The following is a 20,858-nucleotide window of genomic DNA, read 5'->3' as shown; positions in this document are numbered from 1 at the left end:
TTGTGTCGTTCTTATTTGTCTTGAGTTCACTCAGGGAAGGCTTCATGGCTGTCATGTGATGTGGTTGGAGAATGACAGGTGCCTCAGCAGTGGTGGCTTGGAGAACCCATGCCTTTCCCATGCTAGGGCCTTCTCCCTAGACAGCACTATCTATAGACCTCGTAATTAGTCCCCCAGGTCTCCTGGGACCTTTAGACATGAGGAGTGATAAAATATCTATAGTCTTTTTATTCTGAGATGAGCTGTTTAAGGCTGAGTACTAGACAGTTAGTAGAAAACTGTGCAAATACAAAAGCAAGGAGAACTCCAGGAAAAACAAAGAGTGAAATATGAAAGGAAAAAACTATATATTATCTTGTAATCCATAGCTCAAGTGCGACTAAAAATGAAAGTTTTGTATATTTAACCAGGTTTTTTTGTTTGTTTTTTCAGTTGTGGGGCTTAAACTCAGGGCCTGGAAAGTCCCTGAGCTTTTTTGCTCAAGGTGAGCACTCTACCACTTGAGCCACAGCGCCACTGTTTTTAGTGCCAGTTTTTAAGTGGTTAATTGGAGGTAAGAGTCTCATGGCCTTTCCTGCCCTAGCTGGCTTTGAACCACAATTCCCAGATCTCAGCCTCCTCAGTAGCCAGGACCACAGGCACAAGCCACCAGCTTTCCACTATCCAACCAATTTTTATAATATATAACAATGTTGGAAGGTTGCAGTGCCCAATTTTATAATATAACAATGTTGCAAGGTTGTGCTATGCTCCTGTGTGATGGGAATAGAAGGTAAGAAATAAGAAATAATAAGAAATATAATAAGAAAGCAATAGACAACTCGGGGAAAATTCAAGAAATTAATTAATATTATTTATACCTGGAAGTAGGTGCAAAAATCAATAGTCTTGTTTTGCCTAATGTGCTATTAGGTGACTTTGTTATTCTTCCAAAATCACAGACTGTATTTACCCAGTTATGGTGTGGCCTAGCACACATCTAAGCTATGTGGTACAGTCCCCCTCCCCTCGCTCATGTCAATGAGTTGAATACTGTAGACAGCTGTAGGCTACTAGGAAGTATTTGTGTCTAGATATGGAAAATGTCTAAGCAAAGTCATCAACCACTGGCCAGATGCCAATGGCTCACACCTGTAAAAATAACTACTCAAGAGGCTGAGATCTGAGGATCTCAGTTCAAAGCCAGCCTGGGTAGGAAAACTCTTGAGAATCTCATCTCCAATTAACCACCAAAAAGCCAGAAGTGGACTTGTGGCTCAAGTGGCAGAGTGCTAGCCTTGAGCAAAAAAGCTCAGGCACTGTGAGTGCCCAGGTCCTGAGTTCACGTCTTAGGACCAGTGCACGCCCATGAGAGTGCACGTGTGCACGCACACACACACACACAAACTTACATCATATGAGATTATAAAATGCATACCTATGGGGGGGTGTCTTACTGAGATGGGAGAGCGCTGGGCTGGAAGTGCTGTGGTGAGCAATGAGGCTCTGGAAGGGAAGGAGATCCTGCTTCTGCTATCACTGTGCACTGCTCTAGGCTAAAAATACTGGACAAGGTGCTGATGGCTCATGCCTTTAATCCTAGTGAGATCCAGATGATCATCGTTCTAGGCCATTCTAGGCAGAAAAGTTTTTTAGATTTCATCTTTAAATTAACCACTCAAAAAGGACGGGAGGCACGATTCAAGTGCAAGAGTACCAGCTAAGCTAGCATGAGACTGGGTTCAAACACTGCTAGAGAAAAAAGAAAAACACTAGATTATTGAACAACATTTTGCTTTATTGAATGATAAGTTATAAGCTTTATTATTTTTACTTTATAAGCATGGGAATTAAATATATAGACCAGTAGACTATTGTCTTTATCATGGGTTATGTATTGCACCCAGGTGCACTGCTATAGTTTTACACAACTGGGAACACAGTTGAACACCAGCCTTGCCATCAACGGGACCCTGTGTGTGGATTTGTGCCACCCAGGGGAGAGCACTCCTGAGAGGCTGTGGTCAGGTGGCCAGTCATGTGGCCTCTCACCTGCAAAGCACCTTTCGGGGCAGGACAGAGGCGAGGCCAGAGGAAGTGGGGTTGTTGATGGGTGCTCAGGCCCTGGCCTCCCTCCCTGTACCTGCCGGCTGGGTTACTCCGAGCCCTAGAAGCTTCTGCCCCAGGGCAGCCACGGGCTTCCTGTCCCTCGTGGCAGCTTAGTGCTGGGTACCGTGACTCGGTGGGCCTCTCCCTGAGGCCCTGGGGGACTGCTTCGTACCCGACTGTGGTCTGTGGAGGGATGGCTCCCATGCCCGATGGTGGGCTGTGGGGGGACTGGGCCCGCGAGCCAGCTCTGCCCACACTCAGGATGAGGAGAGAGCTGCCCATGAGGGCAGGGGGAAGCAGGGTGTGGGCGGGAGGACTCACAGGAGACCATGGGGAGGACTGTGAGGAGGAGGAAGGGGATGGTGGGAGAGGGGAGGACCAGGTAAAAAGGAAGGGGAGGACCATGGGAGGAGGAGGATGTTAGGAAAAGGCTGAGGGAGGAGGGAAAGGCCATAAGAGAAGGAAGAGAGTCTGGGAGGAGGGGGGATGATGGGACAGGGAGTGAGAGTGCCATGGAAGAAAAACATACATGGAAACAAGTTCTTTTCTTTGTTGTTCTTTTCTTTTTGTCTTGTTTTTTCATTTATCTATCTTTGGGGAGGTAAAGGGGGCAGGGAAATGGAGGGACAAAGGGTGAGCAAATGCAGCAGTGGTACTCAGTAAACACTATGTTAAAAATGAACTAGTTGTACAGGTGCTGGGAATGTGGCTTAGTGGTAGAGTGTTTGCCTTGCATATATGAAGTCCTGGGTTCAATTCCTTACCACCACATATATAGAAAAAGCTGGAAGTGGTGCTGTGGCTCAAGTGGTAGAGTGCTGGCCTTGAGCAAAAAGAATCCAGGTGCTCAGGCCCTGAGTTCAAGCCCTATGACTGGCAAAAAAAAAGGAGGAGGAGGAGGAAGAAGAAGAAGAAGGAAAAAGAAAGAGGAGGAACTGAATAACTTGGGGCCGGGGTGGGACAGGAGGGAAAAACTGGAAGAGAGCAAGGGAAGGGATGATTTTGTCAAAAAAAAAAAAAAGTGCTCATGACCTGACTTACATAACTGTAACCCCTCTGTACAGCAACTTTTATAATAATGATATAAAATTTAAAAAAAGGAAAAACATAGAAGGGAGAGTATCATGTGAGGAGTAGGGGCAAGGATGTGAGAGGACTTAAACAGGCCTGGATCCATCTACCTACTGGGGTCCAGCAGTCCAGATTTTACATATATATGTATATATATATATGTGTGTATATATACATTATGTATATGCACAAATACACACACACACACACATACACACACATATATATAATTTGTGTTGGTTCTGGCTTGAACTCAAGGACTGGGCATTGTCCCTGAGCTTTTTTCTTTTTTTCCCTTAAGACCAGCACTCTACCACTTGAGCCACACAACTCTACTTCCAGCTTTTGGGTGGTTAGTTAGGATTAAGATTTTCAAGCCCAGGTTGGCTTTGAACCCCCATCCTCAGACCTCAGCCTCCTGAGTAGCTGGGATTACAAGTGTGAGCCACCAGCACCCAGCTCTGGTGTTGTATATTAACTCCCTGTATTTCTGTAGTTAGCAGCTCCAGTGCCACAGGTCGCGCCACAGTTGAGCGGCCTGCACCACCCCACCTACACTCCTGTCTGCACTCCTTAAGCAACCCGCACTCCCCAGCACTGCTGCCGTGCTCCACAACAGACACAGTTCAGAGCCTCCTGGCCGCAGGGCCTCCCCACCCCTACCCACCAGGCCCCGAATCAGTTCTGCTCACTTCCGGATAATGAAATGGCCTAAAGGTACTTGGTTTTGCAATAAGGCAAGACAGGCCAGGATGTGCGTCTCAGCCCTGTGTTCCGTGGATCTGCTTCTGTGAGAGGATGCTTTTGGTCTGGCCCTCCATTATTGTGATGCATCTTGCTTTTGTACCCTGCCTGTATGTCCATCCTGAAGTCCTGTTGTACTAGCCATGTCCTGGCCCCTGTGGGACCTCCTTTATTCTCCATTTTCCAGATGAGGAAGGAGGAGAGAGAAATTTGTTTGCCCATCAGCTGGTGGGAGGGATGTGGGAAGGACTGGGCAGGGCACTGCACTTGGCAGTGTCTCCCTCTTGGACACAATGCCTTCTCTCTGGCATGGGTGCTATGGGCAGCAGCAAATGGCCTGGCAGCCCCAGGGACCCAGCGCTAGGGGGAGGGGTGGCTAGGAGCCTGTGTTCTCAGCCAGTGTTTTGCCACAACCTGGCACTTATAGACTGTGGAGAACTTGCCAGCTAGAAAATGGAAGGACTGGATGCAAAGCCCAAAGCTCTCGACAGACAGCTTGTGACTGGATGTAGTTATACACCCCGCCCAGATCCAGGAGATAGGAGAGGAGAGTGATCCTGGGCACCCAGCCCTGGGTGGCTGTGAGCATGAAGGCCATAGCAGCCTAGTTATTCAGGAGACTGAGATCTGAGGATCACAGTTTGAAGCCAGCCCAGGCCGATAAATCCAAGAGACTCTTTTCTCAAATTAATCAGCCAGAATGCCAGAAGTAGAGCTTTGGCTCAAGAGATAGAGCAACAGCCCTGAACAACAACAACAAAAAAGCCAAGTGAAGTCACAAGGCCCTGAGTTCAACCCCAGTGCTGGCACAAAAACAAAAATGAACAAACAGAACAACAAAGGAAGGCAGTGAGAGATGTGGTTGTGGAATAAGGGGTCCTCACATCCAGAGAGGGTTTTCATAAGCAGGTGTCTGGAGTAGGAGCCCAGGCTGCAGTGGGGACTTCCTGTCTGCCGGGAGGGGTCCTGGGGGCAGGGAGGAGAGAGGAAATACTTGGGGAGCAATAGTGCTTCCTCTCTGCCATTCACAGTGTGAGGGAGACAGAAGGAGAACCCGGCTCTGTGGAGAGGGCCAGGCAGGCTCCTCCAAGTCTGCACATTCTGTCCTGAGCAGTGCTGACCACTTTCCCCATCTTCCCTCCACCTCTGAATAGTCTGTAAGTACCAGCTGGGTTAAGAATAGAGGCTGAAGCCCTGCACAAGTGAGTCATGCCTCTAATCCTAGCTACTCAGGAGGCTGAGATCTGAGGATCAAAGGTCAAAGCCATCCTGCACAGGGAAGTCCCTGAGACTATCTCCAATTAACCACCTAAAAACTGGAAGTGGGATTGTGGCTCCAAGTGGTAGAGCACTAGCCTTGAGCAGAAAGCTCAGGGATAGCCTGCAGGCCCTGAGTTCAAGCTCGAGGGAGAAGGTGAGGGAAGAGGGAGAATAACTGTAGTTGAACCTGAGGGATTCCTCTACACAGAAATATGGAATAAGTAGTCAGAGTGCTGCCCCAGCCCCCTGCAACCCCTCCTCTATCTCAGATGGGCAGCAGATCCAGGACAGCCAGTAAGAATAACTGTTAAGAATATGATAGCCGGGGCTGCGAATGCAGCTTAGTTGTAGAGTGTTTGCCTGGGTTTGATTCCTCAGTACCACATAAACAGGAAAAGCCGAAAGTGGTGTTGTGGTTCAAGTGGTTGAGTGGAAAAAGGTAAGGGACAGCAAAAAGCTAAGGGACAGTGCTCAGGCCTAGAGTTCAGGCACCAAAAGCAGCACCAAATATATCAAATATGTGTGTATGTGTGTGTGTATTTGTGTATGTGATCTTTTATATTGATTTCTTAATCATTAAAATAATCATTATGAAACATTTTTCTAAACTTTCTAGGCTCTTGCACTGCTATTAAAAATTAATATTTTTGTAGATGGAAGAGGTAGAGCATATGTATCTGAATTTCTTCATGCACTAAAGTGGGACCCATTAAGAGGGACTGGCTTGTTTTCCATCCCCTCAGATGGGGGACCTTGGAAAGAAGAGGTGGCCAAGAGAACTCAGATAGTGTGCTAAAGTAACCAGTCAAAACAAAACACTAACAAATAAAAAATAGTAAGGGAGCACAAGGAGCCGGGGGCTTAATCAATCATCAGCCACTCCAGTGGTATTCCCAGGACAGCACAGCTTCGTCCAAGCCCCCTGGACTCTGGCTACAAATCACATTAATTTTATGAAACCATCCCATCCAGAGCCCTCCAGAATGCCCTTCCATTACCTCACCCCTCTCTTCTCAATCAATCTTGCAGCCTTGATTCTTACCCTTTGAATCAATTCAGCTTTGAGATCCATCTTGCCATTTCCCCAGCCTGCTTTATTCTCATAAATCAATCGGACTTCATCCCTCCTGCAGCCGCTTCTCTGTGCTCCCCAGTGCACTTAGGGCCCTTCCATGGGTAAATACACCGGGGGCCAGCCCCTGTGTGCATGGTCCAGAGTGGAGATTGGAGGACAGGCCTGCCTCTAGCCTGTTCAGAAGATGATGAAAACCATTGGGAGTGCGGGGTGAGCGTCTCCCATGCAGTTATTTAGTAAAGAGGCCCCTGTAGATACCAGTGTGGGTCTAGAGGAAGCATGACAGAGAGCCAAGCCCCAGCTAGGTACAGCCTGGCATAACCTCCCTGAGGTGCCAGACTTTGAAGTCAGGCCCCACCACGTGAACCCCATTTTAGAATCGAACCCTGAGCCAATCAGATTTGTACCTGTGTTCTAATCTTGCTTGCACAGCTGATTGTTGTAACCTTGTTCTTTGCCTTTATAAGCCCTGTGTAATCACAGCTCGGGGCTTCCTCCTAACCTCCGCTGTGTCGGTGGGTAGGACGAGGCCCGAGTTGGCAGCTCGTTCAATAAACCCTTGCCTTGCTTTTGCATTTCGGAGTGTCTGAATCTTGGTGGTCTTCTTGGGGGTGGTCTTGCAACTTGGCACAACATTTGGGGGCTCGTCCGGGATAGCCCCAGAGACCCCGAGATCCCAGACTCCGAAGGTAAGAAAACAGCGCTGTTCATTTGTCTTGTCCTGTAATTTGTCTGTTTTGCTTTTGCTTATACTTGTAGGGCGCAAGTCAGTTTGGTTTTTGGCTGGAACTGACCAGGAGGGCCTCCTAAACGAGACTCAACCCGCCCACCTTGTACTTGGGTCTGCTCCTTCTGCTTATCTGGCAGGCGGTTGTGGGCCAACTTGGGTCCACTCCTCCTGTACCCTGGCAGGAGGTTGTGAGCCAACTTGGGAGATCTCCAACTCGTAACTCGGGTCCACTCCTTCTGCACCCTTGCAGGAGGTTGTGGGCCAACTCGGGTCCACTCCTTCTGCACCCTTGTAGGAGGTTGTGGGCCAACTCGGGTCCACTCCTTCTGCACCCTTGCAGGAGGTTGTGGGCCAACTCGGGTCCACTCCTTCTTGCAGGAGGTTGTGGGCCAACTCGGGTCCATTCCTTCTGCACCCTTGTAGGAGGTTGTGGGCCAGCTTGGGAGATCTCCAACTCGTAGCTTTTCTTGTTCTCAGGCCTGTGTGTTTTCCTCCTTTTGTATTAATTGTTTTGTTTTTTGTAGCCTTTTGGACTGAACATCTGATCAGAGCTATGGATAACGTTCTATCTTGAGGACCTCCATCTAGCCCCCTAGACTTGATCCTAGCTCACTGGAGGGAGGTTAAGGAGATAGCTCAGAACCAAGGTGTGGCCCTTAAAAAGGAAAAGTGGATCACCCTGTGCAAGTCAGAATGGTCCACCTTTGAGGAAATTGAGGGAGCTTTGACATAGGGAGGAAGCATGGAGGAGGAAATGTTTCCCGCTCCATACTCCCCATCCCAGTTAACTCTACAAGAGGAGGACTCTGAGGAAAATGTTTCAGCTGTGCCCTCCGCTCCGGAGGATCCTGCCCAGTCAACTCGCCGGCACCGACAGCCCAGGACACGGACGCATCAGCCCCAAGTCCAAGTCCTGACCCGCAGCCGCCGATGGGGTGGATGTAGGGCCAGCCCAAGCCACCCACAGGTGGCAGGGAGTGACCTCACCATGCTGCGCTGTCATCTCTGTGTTGTTTGTAAGTATAACAGTCTCTTTTGTGTCAAACCTGCATAGCTCATTGGAAAGATGTACAGGTGACAGCCCACAATCAGTCAATCAGTGAGAATGTCCGCAAAAAAAGAACTCTGGGGGGACCCCCACCCAGCCTTCTTAAGCAGAAAATTGTTTGGTGCGCTAAAATGTTTTACTAAGACTAAAAATGTTTTACTAAAACTATCAAGCCCTGGGAAATGAGGCTGGAGAATGCTAAAATCCTTTGTTAAAGGTTTTTGTCTTAAAATGTACGGCCGATGCTTATTCAGCGCGCTTTAAGATCTTTTGAAAATGTATGTGTGTGTGCATGTGTGAGTGTGAATATGTTCAAGACTGCAGTATGATGCAAAACTAAGTTTAAATTCAAAGGTCTTCATGCCATGCAGTAATTAGGACTGAAGAAAAAAAAAAAAAAGAGGCTCTTTTGAAACAAGCAGCCCGTAGGCAAAGGGCGGCACCTGGTTTCAGAATGCCTGTGAGCTTCAGTTTTTCCAATGCAGATAAAAGCTAAAGTGTTGTGTTAGTGTTAGAAAGGCTTTGGAAATCAAGAATACATTTCTAGATAAGAAATTTGGAAGTAAAATTGTCCTAAATAATTATTGCAAAGTGAGAAAGGGAGAATTATGGCTACCAAAATGTTTAATTGCCATTAAAAGAAAGTTAGACTGAATATTGTTATAATTTTCTTTTTGCCTTCTTTCCTTACTACCCTGGCTGGTGTTAATGTTATTTTGGCAGCTCACTCCAAAGTGAGGTGAATCCTGCAGTCCCTTGGTAAAGTAGACTAGGGTTATAGGTTCCTGGCTGGGTGAGGTCAACGCCCCTGAGTCAGCCTGAAGAAGTTACAGAAGATGGATGATCTTCACCCATCAGCCCCCCTTTAAAACCGAGGGACCAGAGTTATTTTCGGATACTACTTTTGGCCCTACTGGCCCATGCCTTACCTCTATATCATCCCCTAGACATGCAAGCCATTGAAATGGACAGAATGGAGCCATGATTGGCTCCCAAGGTACCAAAAAGAAAAAGGGGGAAATGAGGTGCCAGACTTTGAAGTCAGGCCCCACCACGTGAACCCCATTTTAGAATCGAACCCTGAGCCAATCAGATTTGTACCTGTGTTCTAATCTTGCTTGCACAGCTGATTGTTGTAACCTTGTTCTTTGCCTTTATAAGCCCTGTGTAATCACAGCTCGGGGCTTCCTCCTAACCTCCGCTGTGTCGGTGGGTAGGACGAGGCCCGAGTTGGCAGCTCGTTCAATAAACCCTTGCCTTGCTTTTGCATTTCGGAGTGTCTGAATCTTGGTGGTCTTCTTGGGGGTGGTCTTGCAACTTGGCACAACACCCCTCCCTCCCTCCTCTCCCTTCCCCAGGACTTGAATATGGTACTGTGTGCTGTCCTGGAGCTTCTTTGCTCAAGGCTAGCCCTTTACCACTTGATCCATAGCTCCACTTCCAGCTTTTTGGTGATTAATTGGAGGTAAGAGTCTTAGGTTTTCCTGCCCAGGTTGGTTTTAAACCAACCTCAATCCTCAGATCTCAGCCTCCTGAGTAGCTAGGGTATGAGCCACGATTGCGTAGCCATAGGGAGATTTTCCTGAGGCCCTAGGAACTCCAAGTTGGCCACAGGATATCAGTAGGTGATCCCAATTTCTACAGTGCTTATATGAAACTAGATTCCAGTAGCCCAAGGGCAACCTTCCAAAGATGCAGTCATTCCCAGAGTACCCCCTTGCCCCCCCCCCCACAGGTGAGCAGTCTTAAGCCCAGCAAGTGAGTGGGAGGGACTGGAAAAGGACACCAGAGACTCTGGGTAGAGTTTCACCACTCTGGACTCCTGTGGCTGGACTTCTGTCACCCAGGATGGGTCCCTGTGGAAGGAGGCTGTGCTCCATTCTTAGAAAGTCTCCAAGCATCCATAGCTGCCCCATATTCCATCTGTTCCCTCAGGTTTGCCTCACACCTGTACCCAGACCTCTAGGAGGACACCAGGGACATAGATGAGAGGCCTCACCTACCAAGAGGGATGCAGACTGGGCGTCCATGGGTTTTTATTTCCATTTTGGTTTCGTTTTAGTTTTGGTTGGTTGTTATTGATAATATTGTTGATTTCTAAAGAGATCTTTAGCTTGATGCCAGTGGCTTGCTCTTGTAAATCTAGCTACTCTACAGGCTAAGATCTGCGGGTCACCATTCAAAACTAGCCTGGGCAGGAAAGTACACGAGACTCTTCTCTCCAATTAACTCCAAAAAGTTGGAAGTGACACTCTGGCTCAATTGGGCTCAAGTGGTAGAATACTAGCCTTAAGCAAAAGAGCTCAGGACAGTGTCCAGGCCCTTTCATTCAAGCTCTTTCTCTCAGCTAGGATTACAAAGTAAGACAGGGGTACCCAGCTCAAATCCAATTAAGGCAATTATTTCCAATGTCCATTTGTTTGAATCTAAGGATTTGGAAACTTCAAATACAGAGGGACAGACTGACCACCCCTGCCCCCCAAAAAAGATATCACAGTGTTTTTGGTGGTAAGATTTGCCAAGAAATAAAGTCCTATCAGAGAGATTATGTTTGTGAAGGGAAGGAGGGAGTGGTACATCCAATGTTTCATAAAAGGGAATGAATGCAAATTACAAAGAATTAATTGATACTGCAAATTTATTCTTGTATCAGTAGTGAGCTTGCACCCAGGGCCTTGTACTCTTTAGTTGGCTTTTTCATTCAAGGCTAATGCTGTACCACTTGAGCCACAACTGCACTTTCAGATTTTTTTCTGGATAATTGGAGATAAGAAGCTCACTGATTGGAGCTGGCTTGCATCTCAGCCTCTGAGATTACAGGTGTGAGCCACTGGCACCTGGGATTTCTCAAAGAAGTATTTTAAATGAAAGAGCTTTGGGAATGGGGTTGAATTCCTGTAATGGATCTAAAATAGTAACTGAAAAATTGCTAAGTTTTAACTGGGGTGTCACGGTGCACACTTGCACTTCCAGCACTTGGGAGGCTGATGCAGGAGGACTGTGACTTACAGGCCATCCTGGACTACTTCTGGCTTTTTACTGGTTAATTACATGTAAGAGTCTCATAAACTTTTCTGCCTGAGCTGGCTTGGAACTGTGATCCTCAGATTTCAGCAGAAAAGTTTATGAGACTCTTACATGTAATTAACCAGTAAAAAGCCAGAAGTGGAGGAATGGCTCAAGTGAGAGGTCTAGCCTAGAGTGAGAAGACTAAGGAAGAGCGTCTAGGCCCTGACTTTAAGCCCTAGTACTGGTGTGTGCATGCACACACACATTAAAAAATTAAAAGTAGTATCTGTACTGAATAGGTACAGACACTTTTATTTTCTAAACAGTATTTGTTTCCTCAACAACTATGTCTGTAGCACTTCTATTCTAGTAGGTGTTGTAAGTCATGTAGAGCTGATGTAAGTGAAGAGGAGAATTCTCACAGGTTATATGCAGAGACTGGCATTTTATATGAGACTTTAGCATCTGTGGATTTGGGAGTCCTGGAACCAACCCCCTATTTACCACTGTAAATGTGAAGTAAACCAGGAAGGGAGAGATGGCAGAGGTTCGGATCCATCCTTCAAAGGGCTGACATGGAGAAGAGGCATTTGAGGCCTTTTGAGGGAGTGGAGGGGCTGAGAGGAGGCCCTACAGGTGGCAGGAGAGGGCACAGCCGTCCGAGTTGGACACGGGTTTGGCCATGGGCAGCAGAGGCCAGTGTGGCCAGAGCAAGAGAGTTCAGAGAGGGGTGAGTGGTCGTGTAGCCAGGGCCCTAAGACCCTCATGGGCTGTAATGATGGCTTGAAATTTCCTGAGCCAGCTAAATGGGGAGTCCAACAGGCCTTGCACAGGGAGCATTTTGATCTAGCCCCTTCTTGAAGAATTTGCTGGAGCCAGGCACCATGGAACCCCTGTAATCCTAGCTACTCAGGAGGTTCAGATCTGAAGATTGAGGTTTGAAGCTAGCTCACAGCAGTAAAGTCCCATGAGACTCCTGTCCAATTAACCACCAAAAAGCTGAAAGTAAAGCTGTGGCACAAGTGGTGGAGCACTAGCCTCGAGCAAAGAAGCCAAGGAACAGTGCCCAGGCCCTGAGTTCAAGCCCCAGGAACATAACATACTGGCACAAACAAATAAATATCGTATATCGTAACTGTGTTCTGAAACAGGAATTTTCTTTTTTTTGTCAGTTGTGAGGTTTGAACTCTGGGCCTAGGCCCAGTACCTGAGCTTTTTTGCTGAAGGCTAACACTGTAGTACTTTGAGCCACAGCTCTACTTCCTGTTTGGGGATGGTTAATTGGGATAAGAGTCTCATGGACTTTCCTGCCCAGGCTGGCTTTAAACTGTGATCCTCAGATCTCAGCCTCCTGCATAGCTAGAATTAATGGTATGAGGCACCAGTGTGTTTCTAGGACTTAGTTATTAGACGCGTGTTTAGAAGCCATGGCAATCCAATCCCATGAAAGAGTTCATGATCGGGCTCTGAAGGTTGGCAAATGCAGACTTCTAACCAGGCTCTAGCACCTGTCCACAGCATGGCCTCTGCAAACCTCATCTTGCACGTGGGCAAACATAGTGCCACTAGTCAGGGATAGGCCATGTGAATCATGCATGGCCTTTCCTTGGTGGCTGCGTGCCTACTTAGGCAAGTTCTGTGGAGAGCAGGATGTCACACAAGGCTGGCTCATTAGAACTGACTCAGTAAAGTGTGTGGGGGGGAACAGAGTGACTTCTGGTTTGGAAGCTATTTGAGTGTAGGACTCAAAAAGGAGGCATTTAATGGCAATAACTCTAATGTGTGACTGATTGGTGGTAGAGCTCTAGATTTGTTTAAAAAAATAAAGGTAACAAACAGTACAAGAAATGTATTCAATGCCTAACGTATGAAACTGTAACCTCTCTGTACATCAGTTTGTTAATAAAAATTTGGAAAAAAAAATAAGGTTTGGCTGGGCAATGGTGTCTCTTGCCTAATTTTAACTGCCCAGGAGGCTGAGATCTGAGGATCACAATTCAAAGCCAACCTGGGCAGAAAATGTCTGTAAGACTCTTATCTCCAGCTAAGCAGCAAAACAAACAAACAAATAAAAATACACTAGAGTGGAGGTGTGGCTCAAGTGGTAGATCGCTAGCCTTGAGCAAAAAGCCAAGGTCCTGGGCTTAAGTCCCAAAGATCTGGTAGAAATGAGAGACTCTGGGACTCCTGGTGTGTGGGGGACAGAGAGAGAAAAAGGGGGGAGGGAGGGAGGAAGGGAAGGAGAGAGCAGCTGGACAGTAAGGCAGTGGCAGGACTTTCAGGAAGGACAGAGGGACTGGAGGCCAGCAGCATGTGAGCTGGGTGGGAGAGTGAGCAGTTAGGCTCTGCGGGGTGGAGGTAGGGAGGGCTTCCAGAAGAAGAGGAGGGTTGACTACCAATGTCTGAGACACCAAGGGATCCCAGAGGCTGAGATCAGGCTATTGGATTTGATCAGTGCAAACTCAGGAGAGGTCAAAACCTCCAAAGGCATGAGATGAATGAGGATTGGGTGAGAAGGGAGAGGCCGGAGCTCTGGGCATCCTGGGGGCCAACCATCAACACACACTTGCCAGCAAGAGGAAGTGACCCCACCCCCCTGCCTCCTCCGTGCTGACACAAGCCAAGAGATAGCAAATGCCATCTTGTTCCTTTCTCCCTAAGGACCTCAGCCCCACCTGCTTGAGTTGCCCATGTTCTCATCATCCTTCAGGGCCTGGACCCCACGTGTCCTCCTGGTGGCTCTGAAGAGAACTGCAACTGAGAGGTCTTCACCTTCATTCCAGCATCCTTCCCTTTGCCTGTCTCACGTGGCCTGGGGCTCTTCCACCCCTGTGTGGTTGTTGTTTGTGATTTATTTCTCCTGCCAAGCTAGGGTCCTGGGGACCATCAGCTCAGGATAGTGCACTGTATTTGGGGAAACTTTTGGTTTGGAATGGATGAATGGATGGATGGATGATTGTGCTTGTGAGCAAAACAACCCCAACTTTGAAGAGGGCAAAGGTCACTAACTTCCTGGTCTCTAGCTTTCCCCAGTCTTGTTCCCAAGGCCTTACTGCAAAACCCAATCAGTCTGAAGTCTTAGTATGTCAGAGCTGCTTAACTTGAGACCTGATTTAAATACTTACATAACCGAATAAATTGATTAAAGGAAGGGCTGAGGACAGGAACAGTGGTTATTAATAAATCATAGCAATGACTGTTTTCCTTTGGAGAAGAAGCTTAGTCTGTCTGATAAATAATATCCGGGTGATCGATCGTTTGGGGAGAAACCTGTGTGGTTTGGCAGCCTAAGTGGGTTGTGCAGGGAGAAACTCTTCGGGCAGACTGCGGGGAGCTGGGGCTTCCCTCTCCTCACCCTGTGGGATTATGGCTCCCCACTGTCTTCTTTCTTCTTACCCACAGCTCTCAGAGGGCTGGTGTCCAGAGTTGAAGATAACCTTCTTTGTGTCACCATGTTAAACCCAGCCACCCATGCATCACTCATCGTCCAGCTTTCCCTAGAGCCTTCCTGGGGTGGCCTTCCTGGACAGAGGATGCCTCCACAGTCCAGCTTTCCCCAGAGCCTTCCTGGGCAGGCCTTCCTGGACAGAGGATGCCTCTGCAGACCTCGTTGAGTCAAGACACACTGATGAGCCCATGAGATTTTATTGAGCTCCCATTAAGAGCTGCCCTACCTAGGATGCTGTTGAGGTATGGGAGAGAAAACAGGCGCATTCCTAGTAGAATGAGCCAGCTCTGGCACTGTTGTAACAGAAAATGAGAGACAGGATCATGAATGTGGCCTAGAAACATTGCATGACTTCAGGTCTCACTGCAGGAAAACTGCTATATTATATTCCCCCCAGAGGGATCTGCACAAGCATCTGTAGAGGGACAGAGATCCTAGGTGATTTTTTTTCGGACTTCTTGAGAAAAGGAGAGAGAGTTCAGAACAGTTAGTGGCGTTCTGACCCTGTCCGTCCACACCAGGAGTACCTGGACATGGTCAGGTCTCCAGCTGGAAATCCCAGGTAGGTACGTCAGACAAAATCTTGAGCACTGATGACTTGGTTTTACTATTGATTCTGTTTTTTGTTTTGTTTTGTTTTCTGTTTGTGCCAGTTCTGGGGCTGGAACTCAGGGCCTAGGCACTGTCCCTAAACTTCTTTGTGCTCAAGGCTAGCGCTCTATCACTTAAGCCACAGCACCACTTCCAGCTCTTTTGAGGAGTTTATTGAAGAGTCTCCATAGGACTTTTCTGCCCAGGCTGGCAATGAACTCCAATCCTGAGATCTCAGCCTCCTAAGTAGCTAGGATTACAGGTGTGAGCCATTGGCAGTGCCTGGCTCTGTTTTTGTTGTTGCTTTTTGTCTGTTTGTTTGTGCCAATACTGGGGCTCAAACTCAGGACCTGGGCACTGATCCTTAGTTTTTTCACTCAAGATTAATGCTGTATCATTTGAGCCACAGGTCCACTTTCAGCTTTTTGGTGATTTGGTAATTTGGGTATAGCAGTCTCATGGACTTTCCTGCCAGGACTGGCTTCAAACCCAGATTCTCAGACCTCAGCCTCCTGAGTAGGCAGGATTGTAGGCATGAGCCACCAGTGTCAGGCTTTTACTATTGATTCTTAACCCACAGAAGGAATTTTAGAGATAAGCAAATTGGAGTCCAGAGAAGTAAACACAGTCTCCAAAGACCTCCATCAGACTGTAGCAGACTGTTGGGTGTATATTTACTCTCTTATTATAGACATCTTTTTGTTTTGCCAGTCCTGGGGCTTGAACTTAGGGCCTGAGCACTGTCCTTGAGCTTCTTTTGCTCAAGGCTACCACTCTACCACAGTTCTACTTCTGACCTTTTCTGTTTATGTGGTGCTGAGGAATCAAACCCAGGGCTTCATGCATGCAAGGTGAGCACTCTACCACTAAGCCATGTTCCCAGCCTATTATAGACCTCTTGCCTATAGTCCTTGAGTCTGGCACAGCTAGTATCTGTCCATTCTAGCCCTGCTCTTACAAAGAAAGGAAAAGAGCCATAAGGTCAGGTGAGGGGGCAGCATTGGGAACAGAAAGGCCCTTCTTGAAGCCTGTTCTCCTGGGGTTCCATCAGGCAGCACTTTACCTGCTTCATCAGCCTCCTGGCTCAGCCCCAAATAGGCATTTCTTCTGGCAGTGTCGCTGAGCTAGCAAGGCTGGGATGCAGGAGCAGGGGCACTGGGAGCCTGGCAGCTCTCTCCCAGGGAAGGGTGAGGCTCATGCAGGGAGGGGAAGAGGCTAAGTCAGCTTTGGACCTTTAAAACTCCAGATGCTTCTCCCAGCTAGGAGGGTGAAGAGAGTGAGCAGGTGTCTCATACAGGCAGTAGAGCCTGAATAACTCATCTTAGGAAGGTGAAGAGAGTGAGCAGGGGTCTCCTACAGGTGGTAGAGCCTGATCAACTCAGCTGCTTAACAACACAGAAACAAGGTGAGCTAAGCCAGTGCCTGTTATTTTCCTTCTCAGTTATGAAGTAGGAACTCTCAAAGTATATTACTTACTCAGTGTTGGTTAAGGAGAGAACTGTGCACAGGTATGATACAATACAGCTGCACCCTGTTTTTAGAAGGGAATGTGTAAAGTCACCTAAACAGCCAGTAGCCGTGGAAAGATCCATCTTTCAGCTGATGAGCACACTGGGGGCTGCCTGAATTAGGTCTCAAGGTGTTCATCCCTTCATAATCATAATCACCATGGTAACCAGGACCAGAGGCTCTACCCCACCCCACCCCTTACTGCCAAGCATTCTGCTAGGCATGGCTGCCTTCCTTCTTTCCTGGTCTCTTCCTTTCTCCCTCTGCAGGTCAGTACGCTCGTCATCTTCCTGGGCCCAGTTTGTCATTCTGCAAATGGAGGTGCTCAGTTGGTAGTGATTCTAACCCAAACCTATGTCCAAAGCTTGTAGTTCTTCAACTAGGCTCCATTGTTTTCTTCATTATATAGCTAACACTGGAATAACAGAAACAGTAATGAAGTGCCTTTAGGTAGCATGGAAAATGTATGGATTTGCAGGCAGGGAGAGTAAAGGGCCATTAGGATTGAGGGGGGAGTGTGCTGATTCTGTGTCTATCAGTGTGGGGACAATAGCCAGATTCCAGTGACTCACACCTGTCATCATAGCTGCTCAGGAGGCTGAGACCTGAGTGAAGATCACAATCCAAAGCCAGTCCAGGCAGGAAAGTCCATGAGACTGATCTCTCATGAACCACTAAAAGCTAGAAGTGGAGTTTGGGCTCCAGTTGTAGAGTGACAACCTTGAGTGGAAAAGCTAAAGGAGAGTATAAGGCCCTGAGGTCAAGCCCCAGTCCTGGCACACACACACAAAAGGGACTGGGGGCCCAGGGTCTGCAGGGAGGTAGCAACAAAGATGCACACAAGCTTGAAGCACAATAGCAAGCTAAGCTTGACCTGTACAGGGCTCTACCAGCTTTCAGAGGCAGCTTGGCTGTGGCCCTGGAAGGGGGTAGGCTGAGCATCCCCATATAGTGGCCTCCTGATTCTTTTTCCCGCAGACTCAGGGGTCAGCAGCCACCCTCAACATGTAGGATGAGCGTGGAGAAAGCTCGCTACTTCTCTGGACCAAAACAGAGCTGAAGCCAGGCTGTCATCACCAGTACCAATAACCAAGGGATGGAGCAAGCTGTGTCCTAAATGGCACGACCTGAATGGCTCCTGGAGCCCAGGGAGCTGACATGGCTACCTGAGTGCTAGAGAGAAGAAATGACAGCTCCTGTTAATCCTGTTGCTGTCAAGTATTAACAGCAGGGGACCAAAGCATGTACCAGCTAATTTTCATTTGCATCATTGTTGTAGTTTCGAGACTATATTCCAGGGCTGGGAATGTGGCTGAGTGGTAGAGTACTTGCCTAGCATGCACTAAGCCCTGGGTTTGATTCCTCAGTACGACATAAACAGAAAAACCTGGAAGTGGTGCTGTGACTCAATGTGGTAGAGCTCTAGCCTTGAGCACAGAGAAGCTCAGAACAGAACCCAGGCACTGAGTTCAAGCCCCAGGAGTGGAAAGAAAAAAAAAAATGATTCTATTCCAGCCAAGTGCATGTGGCATATGCCTGTAATTCTAGCTACTCAGAAGGCTGACCTCTGAGGATTGCAGTTTGAAGCCAGCCTAGGCAGGAAAGCCTGTGAGACTCTTGTTAGAGTGCTAGCCTTGGGCAAAAAGAATCTCAGGATCAGCATCTAGGCCCTGAGTTCAAGCCCCAGGACCAGCACCAACACACACACATACACACACACACACACACACACACACACACTTATATGCCACTCCTCAGATAACAGGATGTCCTCAGGTAACAGCTGAATGCCACATTACATTAGATGTGATATTTAGATGGTGATAAAGGGATTGTGAAGTATCCTTTGATGTTTGACCACTGTGACTCCTATCCATTTCCAGCCACACTCATATAGAACTGAATGAGATTCCATTTCTTCCCATGTTGTCTAGAGATACAGAAAGACAACCATATAAATGAAGGCTAAGTCGGTGGCTCATGCCTGTAATCCAGGCTACTCAGGAGGCTGAGATCTGAAAATCACAGTTGAATGGATGCCAGATGGAGCAGGAAAAAGTCCAAGACACTCTTACGTCCAATTAATCACAGAAAAAGCCAGAACTGGCACTGTGGTTCAAGTGGTAGAGCACTCACCTTGAGCTAAAGGAGGTCAGGGGCAGCACCTAGTCCCTAGGTTCAAGCCCTTGTGCAGGCAATAAACAAACAACTGCTAGCCACAAGTCATGTGTCCTGATAGGGGAGGGAACAACCATCTGGGGATGATGCAGGAGGAAGGCTCCATGGTGGAGGTGGTCTTTTGAGTTGGATCTTGAAGGTTGAATAGGGGCTCACTATGCAGCTAAAACCATGGATTAAATGGGAGAGGTGTGAAAGCAAAGTCCAGACTTGTGGACCAGGGTAGAAGGAAGACAGACAAGGCTTAGGAAACTGTGGTCACTGGCATAATTGGAGGAGCTTATGTATGCACACCATGGGCACATACACAGAGAAGTCAGTTACAGCACCATGGCCATGGGCCCCAGGGACCTGCACTTCAATTAGAGAGGTGGGCTTGGCAGAGGGTTGGTGGTGCTTAGAGTTAAAAACTTCAGAAGGAGGAGCTTCCAGCTGAAACTAGAAGGAGGAGCTGGATGGAGCCAGACTCTCTCTCTCTCTCTCTCTCTCTCTCTCTCTATCTCTCTCTCTTGTGCCAATACTGGGGCTTGAACTGTCCCTTAGCTTTTTTCACTTAAGGCTGTCACTGTACCACTTGAATCATATCTTATAGCTTTTGTGTGTGTGTGTGTGTGTGTGTGTGTGTGTGTGTGTGTGTGTGTGTTTAATTAGAGATAATGGTCTCATGGAGTTTTCTGCTGGGCTAGCTTTAAACCATGATCCTCAGATCCTAGCCTTCTGAGTAACTAGGGTTGCAGGCCTGAGCCACCCGTGGCATTTTTTTTTTTTTTTTTTTTTTGGCCAGTCCTGGGGCTTGGACTCAGGGCCTGAGCACTGTCCCTGGCTTCTTTTTGCTCAAGGCTAGCACTCTGCCACTTGAGCCACAGCACCACTTCTGGCCATTTTCTGTATATGTGGTGCTGGGGAATTGAACCCAGGGCCTCATGTATACGAGGCAAGCACTCTTGCCACTAGGCCATATCCCCAGTCCACCCGTGGCATTTTTTATTTCATCATTTTATCTTCAGTAATTGGAACAGCTCCTGCACATCACAGGCTCTTAATATACAGTGATTATTTTTTTTCTTTTCAAAAATGAGTGGGCCAGGCACTGGTGACTCCACCAGCTACTCAGGAAACAGATCTGAGGATCACAGTTCAAAGGCTGCCAAGTCAGGAAAGTCTACAAGACTCTTATCTCCAGTTAACCAGCAAGAAGCCTGAAGTGGAGCTGTGGCTCAAGCAGTAGAGGGCTAATCTTGACCACAAAAGCTCAGGGACAGTGCCAGGCCCTGAGTTCAAGCCCCAGGACCAGCACAAAAACAAACACACAAACTGAAAGGATATGTCCCAGCCATCCCAGGGGACCATGCAGAGATAATCACAGACAGGAGAAGAAGGTTCATAAGGAGGTTTATTAGTGGGACCATAGTTCCCACCAGAGAAGGAGCTACATAGCTTCTGTACCTTATCCAGGTGGCAGCTTCTCTCTCTGGGGGTATTGGGGAAGTAGGTAGGTAGTGAGTAGGAGTGGCTCATTAGGTATGTGTGGATCTGGGGGCTAGTGGGAGGAGCTGAAGACCTGAGGCTAAGGAAATGCTAACACAAACAACAAAGAGTGACTTGCTGAGTAAGTGCCAGGGTCAGTGGATGGAAATGTACATAGATGAATGTACCTAGGAGAATGGAGCATCTAGTATGCCAGAACAGAAGCTAATCTGGCAAGCAGCCTCAGGAGGCATAGCTTTGGCTGCTGTGGCCAAGATGCTGCAGCTGATGCCCTACAGACCCTCAAAGGCAGTCCTGCCAGCCGAGGCTCAGAGGCCTTGGTTCCAGGATGAGGTCAGGGCTGGTCCCTGGCATGCCAGGCCCCATGCTCACTGTGTGAACTCTTTGCTTCCAGCCCGCTCCAAGAGCCTGGTGATGGGAGAGCAGAGCCGCAGTCCTGGGCGGCCGTTGCTGTCGGGCCCTGTGCTGAAGGCGGGCTGGCTGCGGAAGCAGAGGAGCATCATGAAGAACTGGCAGCAGCGCTGGTTTGTGTTGCGTGGGGATCAGCTGTTCTACTACAAGGACAAAGATGAAGCCAAGCCCCAGGTGAGATGTGAATGTCCTGTTCCTGCAGGTGCCA

The 20,858-nt window shown here is 48.1% G+C and overlaps 1 protein-coding gene across 2 annotated transcripts in view; it reads left to right on the top strand.

Annotated features, from left to right (window-relative positions):
* Positions 1 to 20,858, top strand: part of Arhgap22 (Rho GTPase activating protein 22) — a 147,061-nt gene that overhangs the window by 30,549 nt on the left and 95,654 nt on the right. For both annotated transcript variants that reach the window (XM_048339218.1, XM_048339219.1), the window contains exon 2: positions 20,634 to 20,824. In XM_048339218.1, the coding sequence (XP_048195175.1) occupies positions 20,634 to 20,824 (191 nt within the window). The remainder of the gene's footprint in view (positions 1 to 20,633; positions 20,825 to 20,858) is intronic.

Source organism: Perognathus longimembris, chromosome 2 (assembly GCF_023159225.1).
Source record: "Perognathus longimembris pacificus isolate PPM17 chromosome 2, ASM2315922v1, whole genome shotgun sequence".
NCBI lineage: Eukaryota > Metazoa > Chordata > Mammalia > Rodentia > Heteromyidae > Perognathus > Perognathus longimembris.
This window is presented reverse-complemented; position numbering and strand designations above follow the sequence as displayed.